Source organism: Thamnophis elegans, chromosome 2 (assembly GCF_009769535.1).
Source record: "Thamnophis elegans isolate rThaEle1 chromosome 2, rThaEle1.pri, whole genome shotgun sequence".
NCBI lineage: Eukaryota > Metazoa > Chordata > Lepidosauria > Squamata > Colubridae > Thamnophis > Thamnophis elegans.
This window is the reverse complement of record NC_045542.1, coordinates 130576242-130595016: the sequence shown is the minus strand read 5'-3', so window position 1 is coordinate 130595016 and position 18775 is coordinate 130576242. Positions and strand designations below refer to the sequence as shown.

Genomic DNA, 18775 nt, shown 5'->3' with positions numbered 1-18775 from the left:
CACTCACCGCCCTTGGAACCTTCAACCACTTCCACGCGCATCTACCGGCGTTTCCGCGATTTGTTTCTCCGCCTCCAACCTTGCGATTCTCTGACGGCGATAAGGGTTCCCTACCGCCAATCCAACTGCTCTTCAGCAATAGGAAACCGTAAAGCGTATAGGAAGGCGGTCTCTGAGGGGTAGGAGGGCGGAACGAAAGCTCATTGGAAAATGTTACCCAATCAGAAGTGGTCAAGGTAGCACGAAAGTGATACGGATGCTGGAAAAGGAGGGAAAAAACAAAGCCGAACGACCCATGCAGCCGAGGACTCACGTGACAGATGCCAGGGCGGGAGGAATACCGGAGTTCTCGTTCTGCGCGTGCGCTGCATATGAGCTCGCGCGGCTTTTCTTCGGTTCTGGTCGTAGGAAGAGCGGGGGGGGGGACGCGGGGTGGGGTGGACCGCGGGGAAAACGCCTTATTTTTGACTCGCTTTGTTGATCGATTGTTATTAGCTGTTTTACCAATACGGGCGGAACGTTGTAGGCCATATTGACTGACTGTATTAACGCTATCTCGCTAATAGCATTTAAATAATGGAACCTAAGTTGGACAAAACACGATTAAACAATCCTTAACGAATGAAGAGGAATCTACATGTCTCAGGATAATGTTGCAGGAAGCAGTCTGGGTGAGTTACCTCTGGTCCCGGTGACCCACCCAGATTGCATCCTAAACAATCCTTATCTGGGAGTTTTCTTTGCACGGGGATTTAAATATCAGCAGTTAAAGAGTGGCATCCTTTGCACGTCGTTTCACCACAAGAGTCCTCCGCTCCTCTCAACAGAATAGCTTATGCCACCAGACTTGAAATTTTGGCCTTAGACAATTTAGAACTTTGCTGTCTTCGATCCCACGTAATCGTAGTACCTAAAATTACCTGCTTCAATGTCCTACCTGTCAATGACTACAGTTTCAACCACTACAACACACAAGCACACAATAGCTACAAACTCAAGGTAAACCGCTCTAAACTCGATTGCAGAAAATACTTAAGCAACAGAGTGGTCAATGCACTACCTGACACTATGGTTTCTTCCCCAAACCCCCAAAACTTTAATCTCAGACTGCCTACTATTGACCTCACCACCCCATTTCTAGGAGGTCTGTAAGGGGCATGCATAAGCGCACCAAAGTGCCTACCGCCCCTGTCCTACTGTCCCCATTTATTCGTACTCATTTCATTTATACACGTTTACTCTGATACCTATTATCTTGTAAACGATTGACCAATAAATAAATAAACAAACAAATAAATAAATAATGCATGAGGAAACGAGAGAGGCTGCGCAGCAGATCGCCACGTGCACGCTGCCCTGGCATGAAACCCGTGCCTGGTACGGTGCCGAAGCTATATGGGTTAGACTCATCCACAGCCCCGCCGCTTTGTAACCGAGGTGGTTTTCTGAACTTTACGGTAAGGGTCTTCCTGGCCCCACCCCCTTGGCCGCTGAACTGCGGGGCCAATGTGGCGCTGCTGCGCGCCGCCAACTCCCTCCTTCGCGCCCGACGCTTCGGGCAGCGGGCGAGCGAGCGAGCGGCTTTAAAATGTCAAAGCTGGATCCAATTTGCCAGCGCGGGAGCGAAAGGATGAGGGGGACGTCTCTTCATCGGGGCTGAGGCAGCCCTTGCTTGTCGGACGATGAGGCTCTCTTGCAAAGTGGTGGCCCTGGCGCTCTGCCTGGCGCTCCTGCTGCTCCTCTACCTCTTGGTGGGCAACGCCGACGAGCCGCCTTTGCCAGCGGCGGGGGAAAGCCCCTCGGGACCCGTGGCCGCCGCGAACAACGTCGCCTCGCCGCTCCAGACTCGCTTCAGACCCGTCCAGCCGGCGGAGCCAGAGAAGGAAAAGGCGGCTCGGGTTTCCAAGCGGGAGCCACGTCCCCACCGAAAAGCAGGCAAACGCAGCGCGGGTCGAGTCAGAGGGAAGTCAACGAACCTTCGGTAAAGCCTTTCCAGTCGATCCCTTTCTTGCGGGTGGATCGTGTCTTGAAACAAAATGGGTGGGTGGGTCGGTCGGTCGGTCGGTGGGGATTTGGGAGAGATGGGGCCTCATCCTTCTCTCGGCTCCTAGGGCGGGAACCGGGTTTCTCCGAGAGGTACGCCCTGAGTCACGCTGGTAAACTCCGTGGGTTTTGCTTTGTAAGGGGGGGAGGGGAGTCATCGAAACTTTATCCGATTGCGGTTGGAATTCTTATTTGAGGGATTTTACTCCAAAATACAAATTGGTGCCTTCCGTATACTTTCAAACATGTGAAAGATGCATGGCGCAAGTATATTCACAGGGATACTAAGCCAGCATGCAGTTTGTATTTAATAGGGTAGAGTCCAACAATCATGTTTAATGTGCCATTTAATAATCAGGATGTGGTGGTAGGGAAATGTATATTTTTATGCATAATTTGTAAAACTGCTGATTGTATGTAATGATGTTAGAACTGTGTGTGTGTCTGTGTGTGTGCGCGCACAGACACACTAACAGTTAAGGTCCACATCTCTCTCTCTTTTTCTGGAACATACATATTTGCTCATAAATATAATGTTTTGTGAGGTGGACTCACAGCTGTATGCAGGATGTTAAGCAGCCTTTAGAGATCCACTCAATCTCAATATATTCTCTAGTTTTATACCCATTGATTAGTAAGTGAAAAAAATAATCAGTTGCCCAAACTGATTTCCTGAAAATGTTTCTGTATCAGCAACTGAAGTCCTCCATGCTTAATCCTTTGTTTCTGGAATGTTTATACTCTTCTCTGCTTACTATTGTTTCACTCTTAATGGTTTTCCTCTGTAGAGATAACATAGTTTTGAATTACTTGGAAAAGATGACATGCATTGGCTTCCTGCCCTGTGTATCTATTCCAACTAAATGCTTATAGTAATGTTCATAACTGCTAGTTTACATGTTGCTGGAAGCTATGTGGGAATTTGTCAGCAGTTCCACATTGGAGTTTTCTGGTGTCTGCTTATTTGGGAAAAGAAATAAAGAAACATGGCTTAACACAATATTCAAACAAATAGAGAGACAGTTTGGTCAAATGATTCTAGCCTGGTGCCAGGCTAGAAACTAGGAGACTGATTTCTAGTCCTTAGACATGAAAGCCAGTAGGGTGTCACTGGGTCAGTCACTCTGTTAGCCCAGCTCACCTCACAGAGTTGTTTTTGTGGGGAAAGAAAAGGAAGGAGGATCATTAGGTATGTTCACTGCCTTCAATTATTTATAAAAAAAATAATAAAGGCAGGATATAAATAAAATTAATAATGTCCCAATTCCAGATCCTTGGGAAGGACTTGACAGGTGGATAAAAATGCCAAATCCAGTTTAAATATCTGGGTGACTGCAACAAACCATAACATTAAAAATAGACACTTAAGTTCTAAATTTTATCAGATGCATGGAGGTTGAACTAGAAAAAGAGAAGAGCAATAGAGATGATGAGAGGCTGGATGTTAAATCTTCAGGAAAGTTGAAAGGACAAGGTGTTTAGCTTAAAGAAAAGAAGGCTAAAGAGAAGCATGATAGCAATCTTCCATAACTTGAAGGATTGTTGCAGGGAAGAGGGTGTAGATTTATTCTCTATAGTGTCTTAGCATAAAGCAAAGACCAGTTAGTGAGATGCAAACTCAAAATAAGGAGTAATTTTTGACTATGAGATCTATGAAGCAGTGGGATCGGTGCATCCTGCAGTCATCTTGAATGCTCCATCGTTGGAATTTTTTTAGAAAAAGGTTGTGTCAGGGTAATGATTTGAGAGCTGACCAGCTGCTACAATACTATAATATTGGGAATGAGTCAGCAAGCTTTTTGGGCTAATATCACTTTAAGAGCCTGTAATAAGAAGAGGCCCTCTTGGGGGGCATCTCTCTCTCCTTGTGTGCTGTAATTGCTGTTTGATTGAGGTCTGACTAAAGTACATATATGTATATATTCTTTGTAGATAAAACCACTATTTATATATAAACCTTGCTTTACTGTATTTGCTCCTTGATTGTCTCACATGTTCACACTGTGCACACTCTGACAGGTTGGTTAGGCATTTCCTTAGGACATGTGAGGATTCCTGCAGTGGATGGATTCAACCACCAACAATGATTCGGATCAGGATATTGGTGCCAAAGCAATTTTAAATTTTTTAAATTTTATTTAGTTATTAAATTTGTATGCCACCCATCTCACTATCAAGTGACTCTGGGCAGCTTCAAGTACCATAAATAATAAAATAAAAGATTAAAACATTAAAATATGGGGCATTAAAAGTTAAAACATTAAAACTAATATTAAAGTAAATAAAAAGAAGCAATGTATATTTGGGTGGAAGTGGGACTTTCTACCAATATATTAGCCACATCTAAAATGGGACTGCCCCATCAGGGTCCCAAGCCAGTTTGCTGAACCAGATTTTATGGCCCTTTTGGAAGGTTGAGAGAGTAAGATCTCATCTTGGAGGTCAATGATATTCCAAAAGATAAGAGCCATGGCAGAGAAGAATCTTCTCCTGGCCCCATCAACCACAGTTCTTGGGCCAATATGATCTAGAGCATGCCCCTTCTCCCAGAGTAAATGGGGTGGGATAATCCTATTGGGCTGAGATGATTCCTTAAGTGACCTGGACCCATGCCACAAAGGGCTTTAAAGATAATAACCAATACAGTGAAGGAAACCTGAAAGTAAACTGGGTAAAGCAATAACTTATTTTCCGTATGGAAATAATGGAACCAAAAAAATTACCATTAGTTTATCCAGCTTAAAAGCCCTATTTTTTTCATCCAAATATGGACTGAGCCTTACTTTTACCGTATAAAAGATCAGTCTTAAAAAGCAGCTCTTGATTTGTTCATTCTACATGGTTCCACTGATTACCAAATGTCACGACAGGTGTGTGGCTTTACCGATGCTCCTCTGATAATACGAGGTTGAATAATTAACCAAACAGTCAACATGCTTTTAATTTAAGACATTAATTACAGCTTTTTATATAATGGCAATTAGAAAAACATACTGCAATTTATGCCTGTTATGCTACTTAAGAAAAATAGGGTGAGAATAAAATTGCTAGACAATAATAGGCTTTTAATTTGGTAAAGTACAAATAATTGCTGCATGCTTTCTCTGGGTTGAAATAAATTGCTCTCACCCCCTTTCTTAATCAGGGCGACCTCATCTATCAAACAAAACAGGTCTGCCTTTGATTCATGGTTGCACAGAAATGAAAGAATGCCCCATTTTCTGAGATCTTATTCTTTATCCTATTAAAGCTCCAGGTTCCTAACTAGCCTTGTATCTGATTGAGAAGAAAGAACGTTTACTGTGACCACTAGTGAATCATGGATGGAATTCAAATGGCTGCATTAAAGCAGGATTCTTTTTCTGTTAGCTGCTGTGCCTTCTGAAGTCATTTTTCTTCAGAGCATATCTTAGATGATCAAGAACATTTCAGCCAGTAGCAAATGAATACATTACTGTGGGGAAGGGGGAAAAAAAACCTCTGGTGAAAAGGACAAGAAAGGATGTAACCCTACATTATAGTTAAGCTGACTTGAGGGTGGTGGAGGAGAAGGATATAGTGAAAGCCTTTACATGTGAAAAGATCAAGGCTCTGCTTTAGCTAAGGTGCTGGAGACTTACTTGGATAAGTTTATTTGAAAGAGGTTGGAAGTGGTTTTTCCTTCTTCTCAGTCACTGAACTTTCCTACTGTGCTCCCATCCTTCGCTCACCAGTTCTGATCCTGCTCAACTTTTCTGAACTGAGATCAAATAAACTAGATGTCCTCATATGAACACAATCAGAATTCTTACCTTGCATGAACAGAATATTAACTGTGCCTCTGTCATCAGAAAGATATTGGGGGAAAATGACAGGGATTCGGCACATATCTGTGCTGGTCGAGCAGTTAGAGCAAAGACAAAGGATGAGTAGGATAGAAGGACAAACTACCTTTTGCTTGCTGAATATAGCAGAACTGGGGTGTGGTGTCTGCCACAAAATTGGTGTGAGGGAAAGCCTCCCATTTAGCTGAATAGAAAGGAAAAAGCAATGGTAATTAAGAATAGCTGCTTTCAATGGAGGGCATTCCATATGCCACAATGGAATGTAACCTATGTTGCAAATCAGCACTGGGTTTTAGCAATTCCAACTCAAAAGGTTTACAGCCTTTAAAGTTCAAAAGGGAACTTCAGAAGAAAGTGCTTAAGTCTGTTTACTGCACACATGTGGGAATGCAAAGCAGTATTTCCCTTCGTAGAACATTAATGGCCAGCTGAACCTGGAGCTTCTGTTGTTACCTCATTCAGGGATTTTGTGCTATGAAGAAGCAATGTGCATACAAGGGATCGTCCTTGTTGTAGGCTGAGATGGGTGGTGTATGGTATAGCACCCTTATATAATCCTATCTCTCTTCCTTACATGCAGGTAGTCATTGATTTACTACTGGTCAATATGTCTCCCAAAAAGTAATTAAGATTCTAGTTCTGGAGTTAGAATGTACAGCCCCAGAGTCACATTGACTGCATTTTGGGCACTTGGCAAACAGAGTGTATTTATGGCCATTTGTTGTGCCCCATGGTCACACGAATGTGATTTAATGACTTTTTTTTTAATAACCAATATTTACTTCTGATTTTCGGCTAAAACTCTCCATAGTGAACAATGGGTTCACTCAGTGATTGCAGCATTCACTTACTAACTGCAGATTCATGTAATAATGGTGATTCACTTAACAACTGCCACAAAAAGTAATGGTAAAATTGCTTTATAACCATCACAATTTACAATCATAATGGATAGGCTCCATTATGATTGTAAGTCATTGGAGAAGTGCTTTGCTAGTCTTGCACTGAAAAATGAATACAAATAAGGGAGAATCTCTTAAGGAAGGAGAATAGGAATTTATCTCTTAAAATTTATTTTATCTCTTTTGTTTCCTGAAACTTACAATATTGCCTACAATGCCTAAATTAATAAGTACATTGTTCTCTAGTGTTATCCCTTTATATGAAGAACAGCCATTTTTGCTTAATTTTCCATTAATTGAAATAATCCCAAGAAAAATCCAGTATTTATTTTATTTCATAAGCATATGTAATACTAGGCAGTTGGTATTATGGCAGCTCGGAACATTAAACATATACCACGTTAATCATATAACTCTTAAAAACTTGGATGATGAAAAAGAAGTTGCTAATCATTGTGTTCTGCCTTTCCCTAAAATTTCTGTGACTCTGCTTTACAAATTAACTGAGTCACCAGATTCTGACTGATAACATTCTTGGTTTCTCAGATCATTCATTTTCTGCAATTGTTATAATTGATCTAAAATGCTGTGTCAAAGAAATATGAGAACAGTACTATACAAAAACTTTCAGAGTTTTAAGGGTTTTTTCCTGTTAAAGGACATTGGTATGTAAATGTAATTCCCTGCTGTGAATTACACAGCTACAGACTCATGTCACAGTTTCTTTCCAGGCTGCTGTTAGTATCCCTTTTGAATTAAAATGTTCGGTAAAGTTCTTCATTGGCACTTCTTATTGGCCCCTTCAAACTTGGCTCAAGGGCTTATCAGAGAAATCAACAAGGTAATTAAACTGATTGTCTTAATTCCAGTCCAGTCCAAATTTAGGGATGGTATACTATGTTATCCTGCTAGTGGAAAAAATAGGGACAGTTTTAAGTTGAGGTAAATGTTCAATATTTACAGGTAGATAAACAAAATTGTAAGAAAATCCATGGAAAGTTTTGATAGTTTATGGTTGCATTGCATTTTTTTTGCTTAATCTATGAATCATTCCTTTGAAAGTTTTCATGTCTGAAGTGATGAAATATTTCACATTTGATCTTAAGCAGTTTGTTCACATACAGTATGCAAGTTATTTCTTGATGTTTTACTTTTAAAGACATTAAATTTATTGGCACAGTCCAGGTAATTAGTTATAATTACTTTTGATGTCATGGATTGGTCCTTAAAGCCATAATCTTTTTTTACTGGATTTGATATCTGATTTAGGGGTGAAATGCTACTGGTTTGGACCAGTTTGCTGAAACCGATAGTAAAAAAATGCTACTGGTTGGGGCCAACCAGTAGATCTGACAATCAGCTGTGCAACAATCAACTATACTGCGCAATTTATATTCGCTAGAAATTAGGAAGTCCTGCTTTCTAGCAAATCTAAATCTTGCGGCACAGCTGTTCCCCCCCCCTTTGCTGTTCTACTTAGCTTTGCAGACTCAGAAAAGGCTTCTGACTTCTCATTTTTCAGCTCTGCGTGGTAGCGCCTGCTTCGCATGTGTGCGAAGCAGACAGCGAAGTGAACCGGTAGCAGACTTCAGAGCATTTCACCTGTGATCTGATCCTGTTATAAAGGTTTTGAAAAATGTTTGTTTTCAAATCAAATGAGCATCCTTAATTACCAGAGGAGTATGGAACCAATACTAAAAATTTAGAAAGAGTTAATGTTTAACAAAGTAGAAAATCAATCAATGGTTCTAAGGCTAGAGAGAATTAACAGCATTTCTCAGCTGCTCTGAAACTATCAAAAGATTGGTGAAATGTTGATTATTTTGTAAAGGTGGGAGGGAAAAGCCGTTGATTTACTTCTTTGTGGTGTTATAAAGGCTAACAGCAATGTAGTATTGGTGGAAAACTATTTGAACATAGTATGTTCAAATTTCAAAGCATGCTTAGTGACAGTAAATGCAGTACAATATCCTGACTGTGCTGCTTAGAGCATCAAGTCAGCTCTGGGTAATTAGCGGCCTTAAAAGATTTTGGCTTTTTTCTGGTATTAACTGGCTCAGTGTGGTATGTTTCCAGGGCACTTTGCCTATAAAATTTTTCACATCTGCTTTAAATTGGACTCTACATTTTGTTGCATAATCATCTTGGGAGATATCTAAAATTTCACTCCAATCTAGTTGAATTTTATTTTTTCAGGCTGAGAATACTTACAACTGTCTTCTGTGCAACCTCTCCTTTAAATCCTTGCCTATTGACGCTGCTAGATAATTGCAGCTTGACAGATCACATTTATCAGAACGTTGATCATTCGCAAATATGGGTGCTCTTATGCTAATAAAATAATAATAGCCAGTTAACTATTTTCATTCCCTAAACCAGGGGTGCCAAATTCAAGGCCTGGGGCCGGATTCGAGTTGCTTAGATCTGGCCCGTGGGACTGCCCTGGAAGGACTGGCTCGCAGTACCTTTGCCAGCAAAAACTGAGCTCCAGAGGGCCGCATGCTGCCCTCCTAAACTCCGTTTTCGCTGGCAATGAGTTGTAGGAGGCTGTTGCAGCCGAAAAAGGAGCTTGAGAGCCTGTTTTCTCTGGCAGAGCACTCGGGCCACCACAGGCATCCACGACATGAGTGACGTCGAGTTGGCTATGCCCACCCTGGCCACATCCACTCCACCCCACCCCTGAGGTCAAACACAACTCTGTTGTAGCCCTCAATGAAATCAAGTTTGACACCCTGTCCTAAACTGTCATTTTTTTTTAGTGTTGGGTCCAAGTTAGCAAACCAAGAAGACAGATGGCCAGAAACAGGAGAACATCCTTCTTTCTTATCCAGAATCACCTCATCTTCTCTAATGAGCCTCAGCGTAGCCAGGCGTGCTTCCACTCTTCCATTTTCTTTTCTAGTTTGCCCTTGGTGCAGATGTAGGAGTTATCCTCCTGATGCAGGAACATACCTCTTGTACCTAGCATTTGTAATAACTTGACATACCAGTATGGTTCATTGACATTGCAATACCTGGAGATGCACAAATTGAAGATAAACAGCAAGAAAAAAATCACAAAGTACCAGGAGTTGCAAATTGAAGTTGAGCGACTGTGGAAAAAGAAATTGTGTGTTATCCCGATTGAAATTGGAGCCCTTGGAGCAATACCTAAAGGGCTACCTTTCTATTTGGCAATTTTAAATTTATCAGACTTGAACATTCTGATTCTACAAAAAACCACCCTACTTGGAACAGCTTATATCCTCCGCCGTTACCTTAACAGTTTCTAGGTCCTTGGTTAGGACTCGAGCTGTTGAGCTACCAACCAACCCCATAGGCTGTGAATCTCACCAAAGATTAACCACATAATAATAATCATCATCAGTGGGTGCAGCAAAATTTCACAAACTGACTACCTACAATGCCATGACATTGCAATACCTGGAGATGCAAGAATTGAAGATAAACAGCAAGAAAAAAATCACAAAGTACCGGGACTTACAAATTGAAGTTGAGCGACTGTGGAAAAAGAAATCGTGTGTTGTCCCGATTGTAATTGGAGCCCTTGGAGCAATACCTACAGGGCTACCTTGCTATTTGGAAATTTTAAATTTATCAGACTTGAACATTCTGATTCTACAAAAAAAACACCCTACTTGGAACAGCTTATATCCTCTGATGTTACCTTAACAGTTCCTAGGTCCTTGGTTAGGACTCGAGCTGTTGAGCTACCAACCAGCCCCAAGGGTTGTGAATCTCACCAAAGATTAACAACAACAACAACAACAACAACAACAACAACAACAACAACATAATAATAATAATAATAATAATAATAATAATAATAAAAAACATGAAAAAATCACAAAATACCAGGACTTAAAAATCGAAATTCAACGACTATGGCACAAACCAGCACTGGGTGCTATTCCAAAAGCACTGGAATTACATTTAAAACAGTTAAAAATTGACAAAATCACCATCAGTCAAATGCAAAAAGCCGCACTGCTTGGATCTGCACGCATATTACGAAAATACGTTACGATGTCCTAGGCCCCTGGGTGGGGCCCGACTAGTAATCAATGCCAAATCCGGTGAAACAACTGGCCGCTGTGATGCAATTGTATAATAATAATAATAATAACAACAACAACAACAATGGCAATAGTGTTCCACATATTTATGCTGTTATACTTTAGTTAGCCACCCCTGGTGTTGAATTATGAAGCAACCTGGGAATTTATCCCCATAATAACAACCATGGGCTTGTCCCACACTGTCATGGCTGCAACACATATGGGTAGTCACACATTAGGTCTTGTTTTTGTTTCAGAACAGATGGTATCTGATTGGAGGATGGTGGAAATTTAACACCTGCCTTTTGTCATAGGCAGATGTTCTTTGACTGCTGCTGGGATGAATAGGGCTACTGATTTCTACAGGAAGGATGGACCTATTTGACCGCTGAGCCTGCTGGAGTGGTATATAAGTGTCAGTAACAAAAGGAATAAAACAAATGCATTTAAATAAGATATATAGAAATATTCCCTAGTTCAATTTTCCTGTATTTATAAAGATAAAAAATGGAGATCCTTGGGGAATAAAACAAAGGTTTTCTCTTGATTTTTTTTCCAGCCTCTTTCTCTTCCCACCTCCTCCCCTTCTCATCCCAGGAGAGTAGTTTCTTCTGAGTGAACATAAATTGAATTTTGCTATGCCTATGCTTAGGATTGTAGTTTCAATTACGTGCAACAAAAACATTGGAAAAGTGCAAATATATTTTCATGCTGCGATTGGCATTGGTTTCAAAATAAGCACGATTAACGTAGACTAGAAGATATCTGGGACTGTTTTTAGCAGATAAGTACTGCTTTACCAGGCTTTGAAGTGATTGGAACTTGATAGGAATCAAGTTGAGGATGACTGAAATTCATGCTTCCGGAAAAGAAAAACTATTCTGTTAAAGTTGGTCTTTTGCCAGAGAGTCCATAGGAGATCCTGATAGCAGTGAATCTGCTTGGGGGCTTGAATGGTTGGTATAGTGCCTTTCCCAGAGCAGAAGGAAGATTGTTCTCTGCAATTATTTTTCCAGGGCTTCACATAGCATTGCTTGAAGTGCTTAATGCTTGCATTGCATAGACTTGCAATCGTATTGTCTTTCTTAAGGGATGCCATGTAATAGAGGCACTTGTCAAATCCTTATTTTTAATCTTCATGCAGCCATTGAGAATTTGTCTCCACCATCCTATGATCCATCCATACCACCCTGTCCTCTCCAAACAATCTGCATAAGTTCTGCTTATGAGATCTAATGAAGTGAGTCATAAAACTTCAGTAAAATGTTCTTTTTGCAATTTTGCTGAGTATAGGTGTCTAGCAGTGACGTGCGGTGAGGTTTATGGCTGGTGAGAAAGCAATTTTTTTAGACTTGTGGACTTCAACTCCCAGAATTCCACAGCCAGGCATGCTCAGTTCCGATTTAATGCGACAGCATTTGTTTTTCTCCTTTGCTAAATAAATTTCCTTCTTTCTTTTTCTTCTCTCTTCCCCTCCTTCCTCGATCTCTCCTTCCCCCCTCTCTCAAACACACACACACACACACACACATACACACACAAAGTTGCACCAGGATTCAGAAAATTTAGGTTTTCCTCCTCAGCCCAAGTTAGCAATACCACTAGCAGCATTTTGGCTGACAGGTGTAAATAGAAGTGGAAATTCATTCTACTGAAAACATTGTTTTTGCTTATGATTGGATAATTAAAATTTCAGAAGACCCAAAGGCATAGTATTAGAGTGTTACATAGTGCATAAACTAAAGAACTGTCTCAATATGCTCCCTCCCCCTCTCTCAAACACACACACACACACACACACAGTTGCACCAGGAGGATGAAGTTTGAATTCCTCCCTCTCCCTCTGACCCACACGTACCTTTTCCAGCTGTTTCAGAGAGGATTTCAACTCTGCTCTTGCCTGCCATCATGAAAAGAAAAAAAATGTAAAAGGAAAAAGGCAAGAGCTGAGGTCTGGCTGAGCTAGTTGCTGCCAGAGTCACCATGGATGACTCTGCTTAGTGCTTAACTGTTTAAAAAGCCTCTAAAAAGCACCCTCTACAGGAGGAGGCAAGAGAACGACGTGCCTCATCTACGTCAGGAATTTTTTGGTTTTTAACTCTTGCTTAACTCTGCTCGAGTGATCATAAAACACCAGACTAGATGAGGCACGTCATTCTCCTGCTGCCTCCTGTAGAGGGCACTTTTTAGAGGCTTTTTTAAACAGTTAAGCACTAAGCAGAGTCGTCCATGGTGACTCTGGCAGCAACTAGCTCAGCCTGACCTCAGCTCTTGCCTTTTTCCTTTTTCCTTATTTTCTTTTCATGATGACAGTGGTGAGGCTCTGCCTCCCCTGCCTCCCCTGACTTGCACGTCCCTGGTGTCTAGCTATCTCAGGTAGAAGCAAGGAAAGAAACCAGCAATCTACTCCCTAGTCATGTTGATTCAGAAGGTCTTACCAAGGTGCACCCCATTTGTGCTTTTTTCAAAAGCTGCCACCATTACTGCTAATGGCAACTTATGTATATGTGTATCTATCCACAGCACAGGGATAATTGTTGTGGTATGCATTACCTCTATTTCTTTTTATGACTTCTTTTATAAAAATAATTTTTTGGGGTTACGTTTTGCCTTTTAAAAGTTAGCTAAATCTAAAACTTAATAAATGTAAATGTTAGGTATTTATTTGGCTAAGGACACCATGGAAGATTTATTGAGACAATAAAAACATAGTGAACCAAGAATGTTTGTGAATCTTCTTTAAATCCGAATTCACATCTTTGAGGAATACTAACTTTCGCACTTAATTTAAGGCCAAGATATGGTTGTGGAGCAATTTCCAGATTGTTGTCTGGAAATTACTAATCTGGAAATTACTAGTTAATTGACCAGGAGTATCTATTTCTCTACTTATCTGAATGTATTCCCTCTACTATCTTCAAAGACTGAGGTCGATAACAAAAACACTCAAAGTACATTTGAAATACTTCATGCATTTAGTTTAGAAGTTGATTTTAAAAATCTAAAAACTGCAACTGATCTTAGACTCTCCAAGTGTATAAACAGTTGATGCTGCTCCCTAATGCTAGATATAAATTCTGAGGTTGAATTTTGTGTGTGTTCTGCAATATATAATTGTTAGGAATGTTTATAATATTGACAATATATTAAATTACAGCAAACCACTAGCTAGGTTGCAAAAGGTGAACAAATTTAAAATAAAACAAAAAGTTTTTGATTGGAATGAAGAATGATCTAAATGAGTCATCCTGGAATAAAAAAAACAAGGTGCTACCAAAAAGAAGGTTCTCTCCTTGATATTCAAATAGCTGAATTTGCAAGATCTTACCGATATGGTTTGGTGACTGGGCTTGGGAATATGGGAGGTATGATGTTGGGGTTTTTGTTTTGACTGCTAATTACACATGTATTGCTGTTTTGCTATCACATTTTTAATATGGTGCTTTTAATTGTTGCTGGATGCCCAGACTCTTGAAATGGACAGCTATATTCATTAAACTAAATACTTCCAGAGTTACACACCTGAAATGTGGACAATTGGGAAAGCTAAATTTTTGATCTGTTTTGACAAGCTGGATTGAATAGTAATTGATGAATTGGTGGCAAGTTTTTTTATTCATTCATTCATTCAATTTCTATAAGCGGCCATCTCTGGATGGCTTACAGTTCTAAAGTTATAAACCAATTAAAATACAGGTAGCCCTCGACTTACAACCATTCTGTTAGTGACCATTCAAAATTACAGTGGCACTAAAAAAAGCAACTTATGACTGCTTTTCATACATTGCCATTTGTAGCAATAGCAATAGTACCTAGAGTTATATACTGCTTCACAGTGCTTTACAGCCCTCTCTAAGTGGTTTACAGTGTCAGCCTATTGCCCCCAACAATCTGGATCCTCATTTTACCAACCTCGGAAGGATGGAAGGCTTTCTAATCTTGAGGCGGTGATAATCGAACTGCCGAATTGCTGGCAGCTGGCAGTCAGCAGAAGTAGCCTGCAGTACTGCGTTCTCACCACTGTGCCATCATGGCTCTTTGTAACTTTCCAGCTGGCTTCCAACAAACAAAGTCAAGGCAAGAAGCCAGATTCACTTCACAATAGCATAATTCACTTAACTGCAGTGGTTCGCTTAGCAACTGTGGCAAAAAAGGTTGTAAAATGAGACCAAACTTACTTAATGCAGCCTTGTTCAGCAACAGAAATTTTGGGCTCAATTATGGTCATAAGGCGAGGACTACTGCCATTGGGCCACCAGCCATCAAGGTCCAGATGCATGGCCATAAGTCGAGGACTACTTATAATTAATAAAATGGTAAAAACTTCCAAAAAATACATTTGAAATAATTTATCAAGTAACAGTAAAGGCGATTTCCCTATAGTTAAGATTAGTATAATGGAGCCTGTGTTCTTCTGCTACTGATGATCGTTTAGGATTGAGTTGGCATCCAAGACCCTGGATGCCCTGATGTTTCCAAGAATCCAAAGCTAGGCGCCATTTTCTGCATAAAATTAGTGTTCTTGGTTAAAGGGTCATTGGCACGCTAGACTTTTAGGGGTTTTCATGCTTTAATGGGAATGCATAGGCAACAGCCACCTCAGTGTTGCATTTTTGGTATAGAGCTTGATTTACTGACACAAGAACAAGCCTAAAAGAAGTGGGCAAAAGATATAATAGTCAGAAGGGGGAAAGAAAGAGCACGCAAACTAGAAGCAACCAATTATACACTTTAATAATTCAGTAGGCTTTTCACTAATTGGCTGGAAAGTAAATACTATTTGCATAAATGCCTTGTGCCATTATTTATCCATTGCAGAAATAGAGGTTTAATTAAGACAAAAGCCTATGGACTTTTAAGCAATTAATTAAATATATTGCATTGCTGAACTAGTGAGGTGCTGAAATCTAATGTCCCTTAAGGCACAAGTAGATTTATGCTGCAATATGGAACAGCAGTTATTACTAGACATTTTAGTTTCTTGGTGAGAAAATATGGGCACTTTTTTACGGAAGAAATAATCTGAACACCATTGGTATTTTACATTACAAGAGCCAGGATTCTGTGCTGAGAGCCATGTTTTCAGATTAATAACATTATTATAAATAAACCATTTCTATCTGCATGTCAATTCTGGGCATTTCAGAAGTCCTTTTAATTTGTGGTCAACACAGTGTTAAACAGGGAGCTGCATTTATTGCTAAGTGGTTATATCAGTAATTCAGGCTTATACAGAAAAGGCAGAATGAGTAAAAGCTGGGGGGAGAAAACCATTTAAGTAATTCTGCCTCTAGAACAGGGAGACCTTTGCCATGTTGAGCTGTGGTGGCGCAGTGGTTAGAGTGCAATACTGCAGGCTACTTCACTGACTGCCAGCTGCCTGCAGTTTGGCAGTTCAAATCCCACCAGGCTCAAGGTTCACTCAGCCTTCCCATCCTTCCAAGGTATGTAAAATGAGAACCCAGATTGTTGGAGGGCAATAGGCTGAGTCTATACCATTTAGAGAGTGCTGTAAAAGCACTGTGAAACTGTGTCTATTGCTATCTCCACAATCAGCAAGGCTGCTGATCTGATGTTAGAACCATTTTCATGTCTCACTTGTGATTATTTTCTGAAGCAACTGAAACTACCCAGATTTTACTTGATAACAGTAAATATTTTTTGTTGCCTCTGCTATGCAGAGTTCCCTCCATATAATAACACTCAAAGTAAATTTGATAGAAAGCAGTTGAGGAAGATGTTATCTTAATCACCTGTTGATTCAGTAACCTAAATGAAAATAAGCGGTGGCAACCTCTTCTAATATATATATTTCTTTAATCACGGTACCTCTAAAACGTTGATTATGATCCATGTACATTTTTAAATAATTACTTTTAGGAGACCAAAGGACCAAAAGCATTCTGCAGCCCAGTTTTCTTCAGTGCAATGGATGCATCTTGCGGTTGTAGCATGTGGCGACCGGCTGCTAGAAACTCTCAACATGCTGAAATCAGCAGTTCTTTTTAGCAACAAGAAGCTCAAATTTCATATTTTTGCTGAGGATTCCCTGAAGCCAGAATTTGAGAAGAAAGTGAGTCTCTTTCAGTGATTTCTTTGTTTAAAAACAACCGCTAAGCCTCAGATTTGTTTAAAAGGCTATAGATTCCCTTAGAAAGCTCTGTCAGCCGTGAGTTAATAGTGGCTGAACTTCTGCTCCTAAACTCTCAGTAAAGCTCAGCCTTAGTACATGATGTTAGTGGAAGAAGTTTGAATAGCATTTCTGCTTCCATAAAGGCACCCTCCCTGTAATGCTAATTCTCCCTTTCCTTCTTGTGCTTTGCAGTTAGAGGAATGGCCTACCTCTTTCTCAAAGAAGTTTGAATACAATGTCTACCCAATCTCCTTCTCAGTTGGAAACGCTGAAGAGTGGAGAAAATTATTCAAGCCATGTGCTGCCCAACGCCTCTTTCTTCCGGTAAGGTACTCAAAATGTCATAGGTGAAGCTGAAAAGACATAAAGAGGCTTTATTGGTCTTAAAGTTAAAAACCTAAATGCAAAGTGGTATTATGGTCCTTATGCCCGCAGTTCCTTTATTGCCCTGTTGTATCTTTTCAGAACAAGGAAATCAAGATCGTTGTTCCATACGCTTGTTCAACTGAATACAGTACAATAACAAAGAGATGTAACACATAACATCTAACTTGTCTCAGCCAACAAGAAAAAGATAGGGATTGATTGGTTTCATGCTTCATAGGTTTTATTTCAAGATTTGTATTATGAGGTTAGGTCAGAAAGGTATCAAGTAGATGAAAATATCATTTACTGACTTTGTGGCTGATTGCAGTCTAAATTGAATTTCCGGTTTAGATAACCATTCTGAAGACCCAATGTTTCCTGGATATAGGTCCCCAATATCCATCATTCTCATGCCTACTGGGAAAGATGGAACTTATGAACTAACACATATTGGGATTATTGTAACCAAGGCATGAAACTGATGGATAGCCAGGGCAGCAGTAGAATGCATTGGAAAAGAAACTGATGCAGTGTGGACAATACATGTTTATTGAACTGGTTCTGATTCTGGTTTAAATTACCTATGTTTAATTATGGTTTGGAGGGGACGCGGTGGCTCAGTGGCTCAGCCTTCCATCCTTCCGAGGTGGGTAAAATGAGGACCCGGATTGTTGTTGGGGACAATATGCTGACTCTGTAAACCGCTTAGAGAGGGCTGAAAGCCCTATGAAGCGGTATATAAGTCTAATTGCTATTGCTATTGCTATTGCTAAGACACTGAGCTTGTCGATCAGAAAGCTTGGCAGTTTGGCGGTTTGAATCCCTAGTGCTGCATAATGGAGTGAGCTCCCATTACTTGTCCCAGCTTCTGCCAACCTAACAGTTCAAAAGCATGTAAAAATGCAAGTAGAAAAATAGAGACCACTTGATGGTAAGGTAACAGCGTTCCGTGCACCTTTGGCATTTAGTCATGCCGACCACCTGACCATGGTCTTTGAGAGACCAAAGACATGTCTTTGGACAGCGCTGGCTCTTCGGCTTTGAGACGGAGATGAGCACCGCCCCCTAGGGTCAGGAACAACTAGCACATATGTGCAAGGGGAACCTTTACCGTTACCTAATTATGGCTGGAAGATTGTATTGTAAGTAGCACCCAATTAGAGAAGGGCCTTGGTAATAGTTGGGATTATGGGAAAGAGAAATTTAGCTTACTCCTCCAGAGCTTCATGTCTGAAGACAATCCATTCTCTGCAGATGCTGCTGCTTCTTGGGCAAATTCTCCAGAGATGCTAGTGGGGGATTTCCTCTGTGCATATATCAGACTGCAAGAAAGATTTTCCCATCAATTCTCAGCAGGAGGAAATTAATTCACCTCTGTGCTTTCTGCTATTCTGGTAATTACCAACTCCATCCATTGAAACTAGCAGCATTTATAATCAATGAAGCACA

General features: G+C 40.4%; 2 protein-coding genes across 2 annotated transcripts in view; one reads left to right on the top strand and one right to left on the bottom strand.

Moving 5' to 3' along the window:
- The window catches only part of SHQ1 (SHQ1, H/ACA ribonucleoprotein assembly factor), an 80418-nt gene extending 80311 nt beyond the window's left edge, over positions 1 to 107 (bottom strand). The window contains exon 1 of the mRNA XM_032210713.1: positions 8 to 107. The gene's annotated coding sequence lies outside the window, so the exon portion shown is untranslated. The remainder of the gene's footprint in view (positions 1 to 7) is intronic.
- Positions 108 to 1407: 1300 nt separating this feature from the next.
- The window catches only part of GXYLT2 (glucoside xylosyltransferase 2), a 30357-nt gene continuing 12989 nt past the window's right edge, over positions 1408 to 18775 (top strand). The window contains exons 1-3 of the mRNA XM_032212202.1: positions 1408 to 1981; positions 16708 to 16900; positions 17153 to 17284. Of these exons, the coding sequence (XP_032068093.1) occupies positions 1683 to 1981; positions 16708 to 16900; positions 17153 to 17284 (624 nt within the window). The 5' untranslated portion in view covers positions 1408 to 1682. The remainder of the gene's footprint in view (positions 1982 to 16707; positions 16901 to 17152; positions 17285 to 18775) is intronic.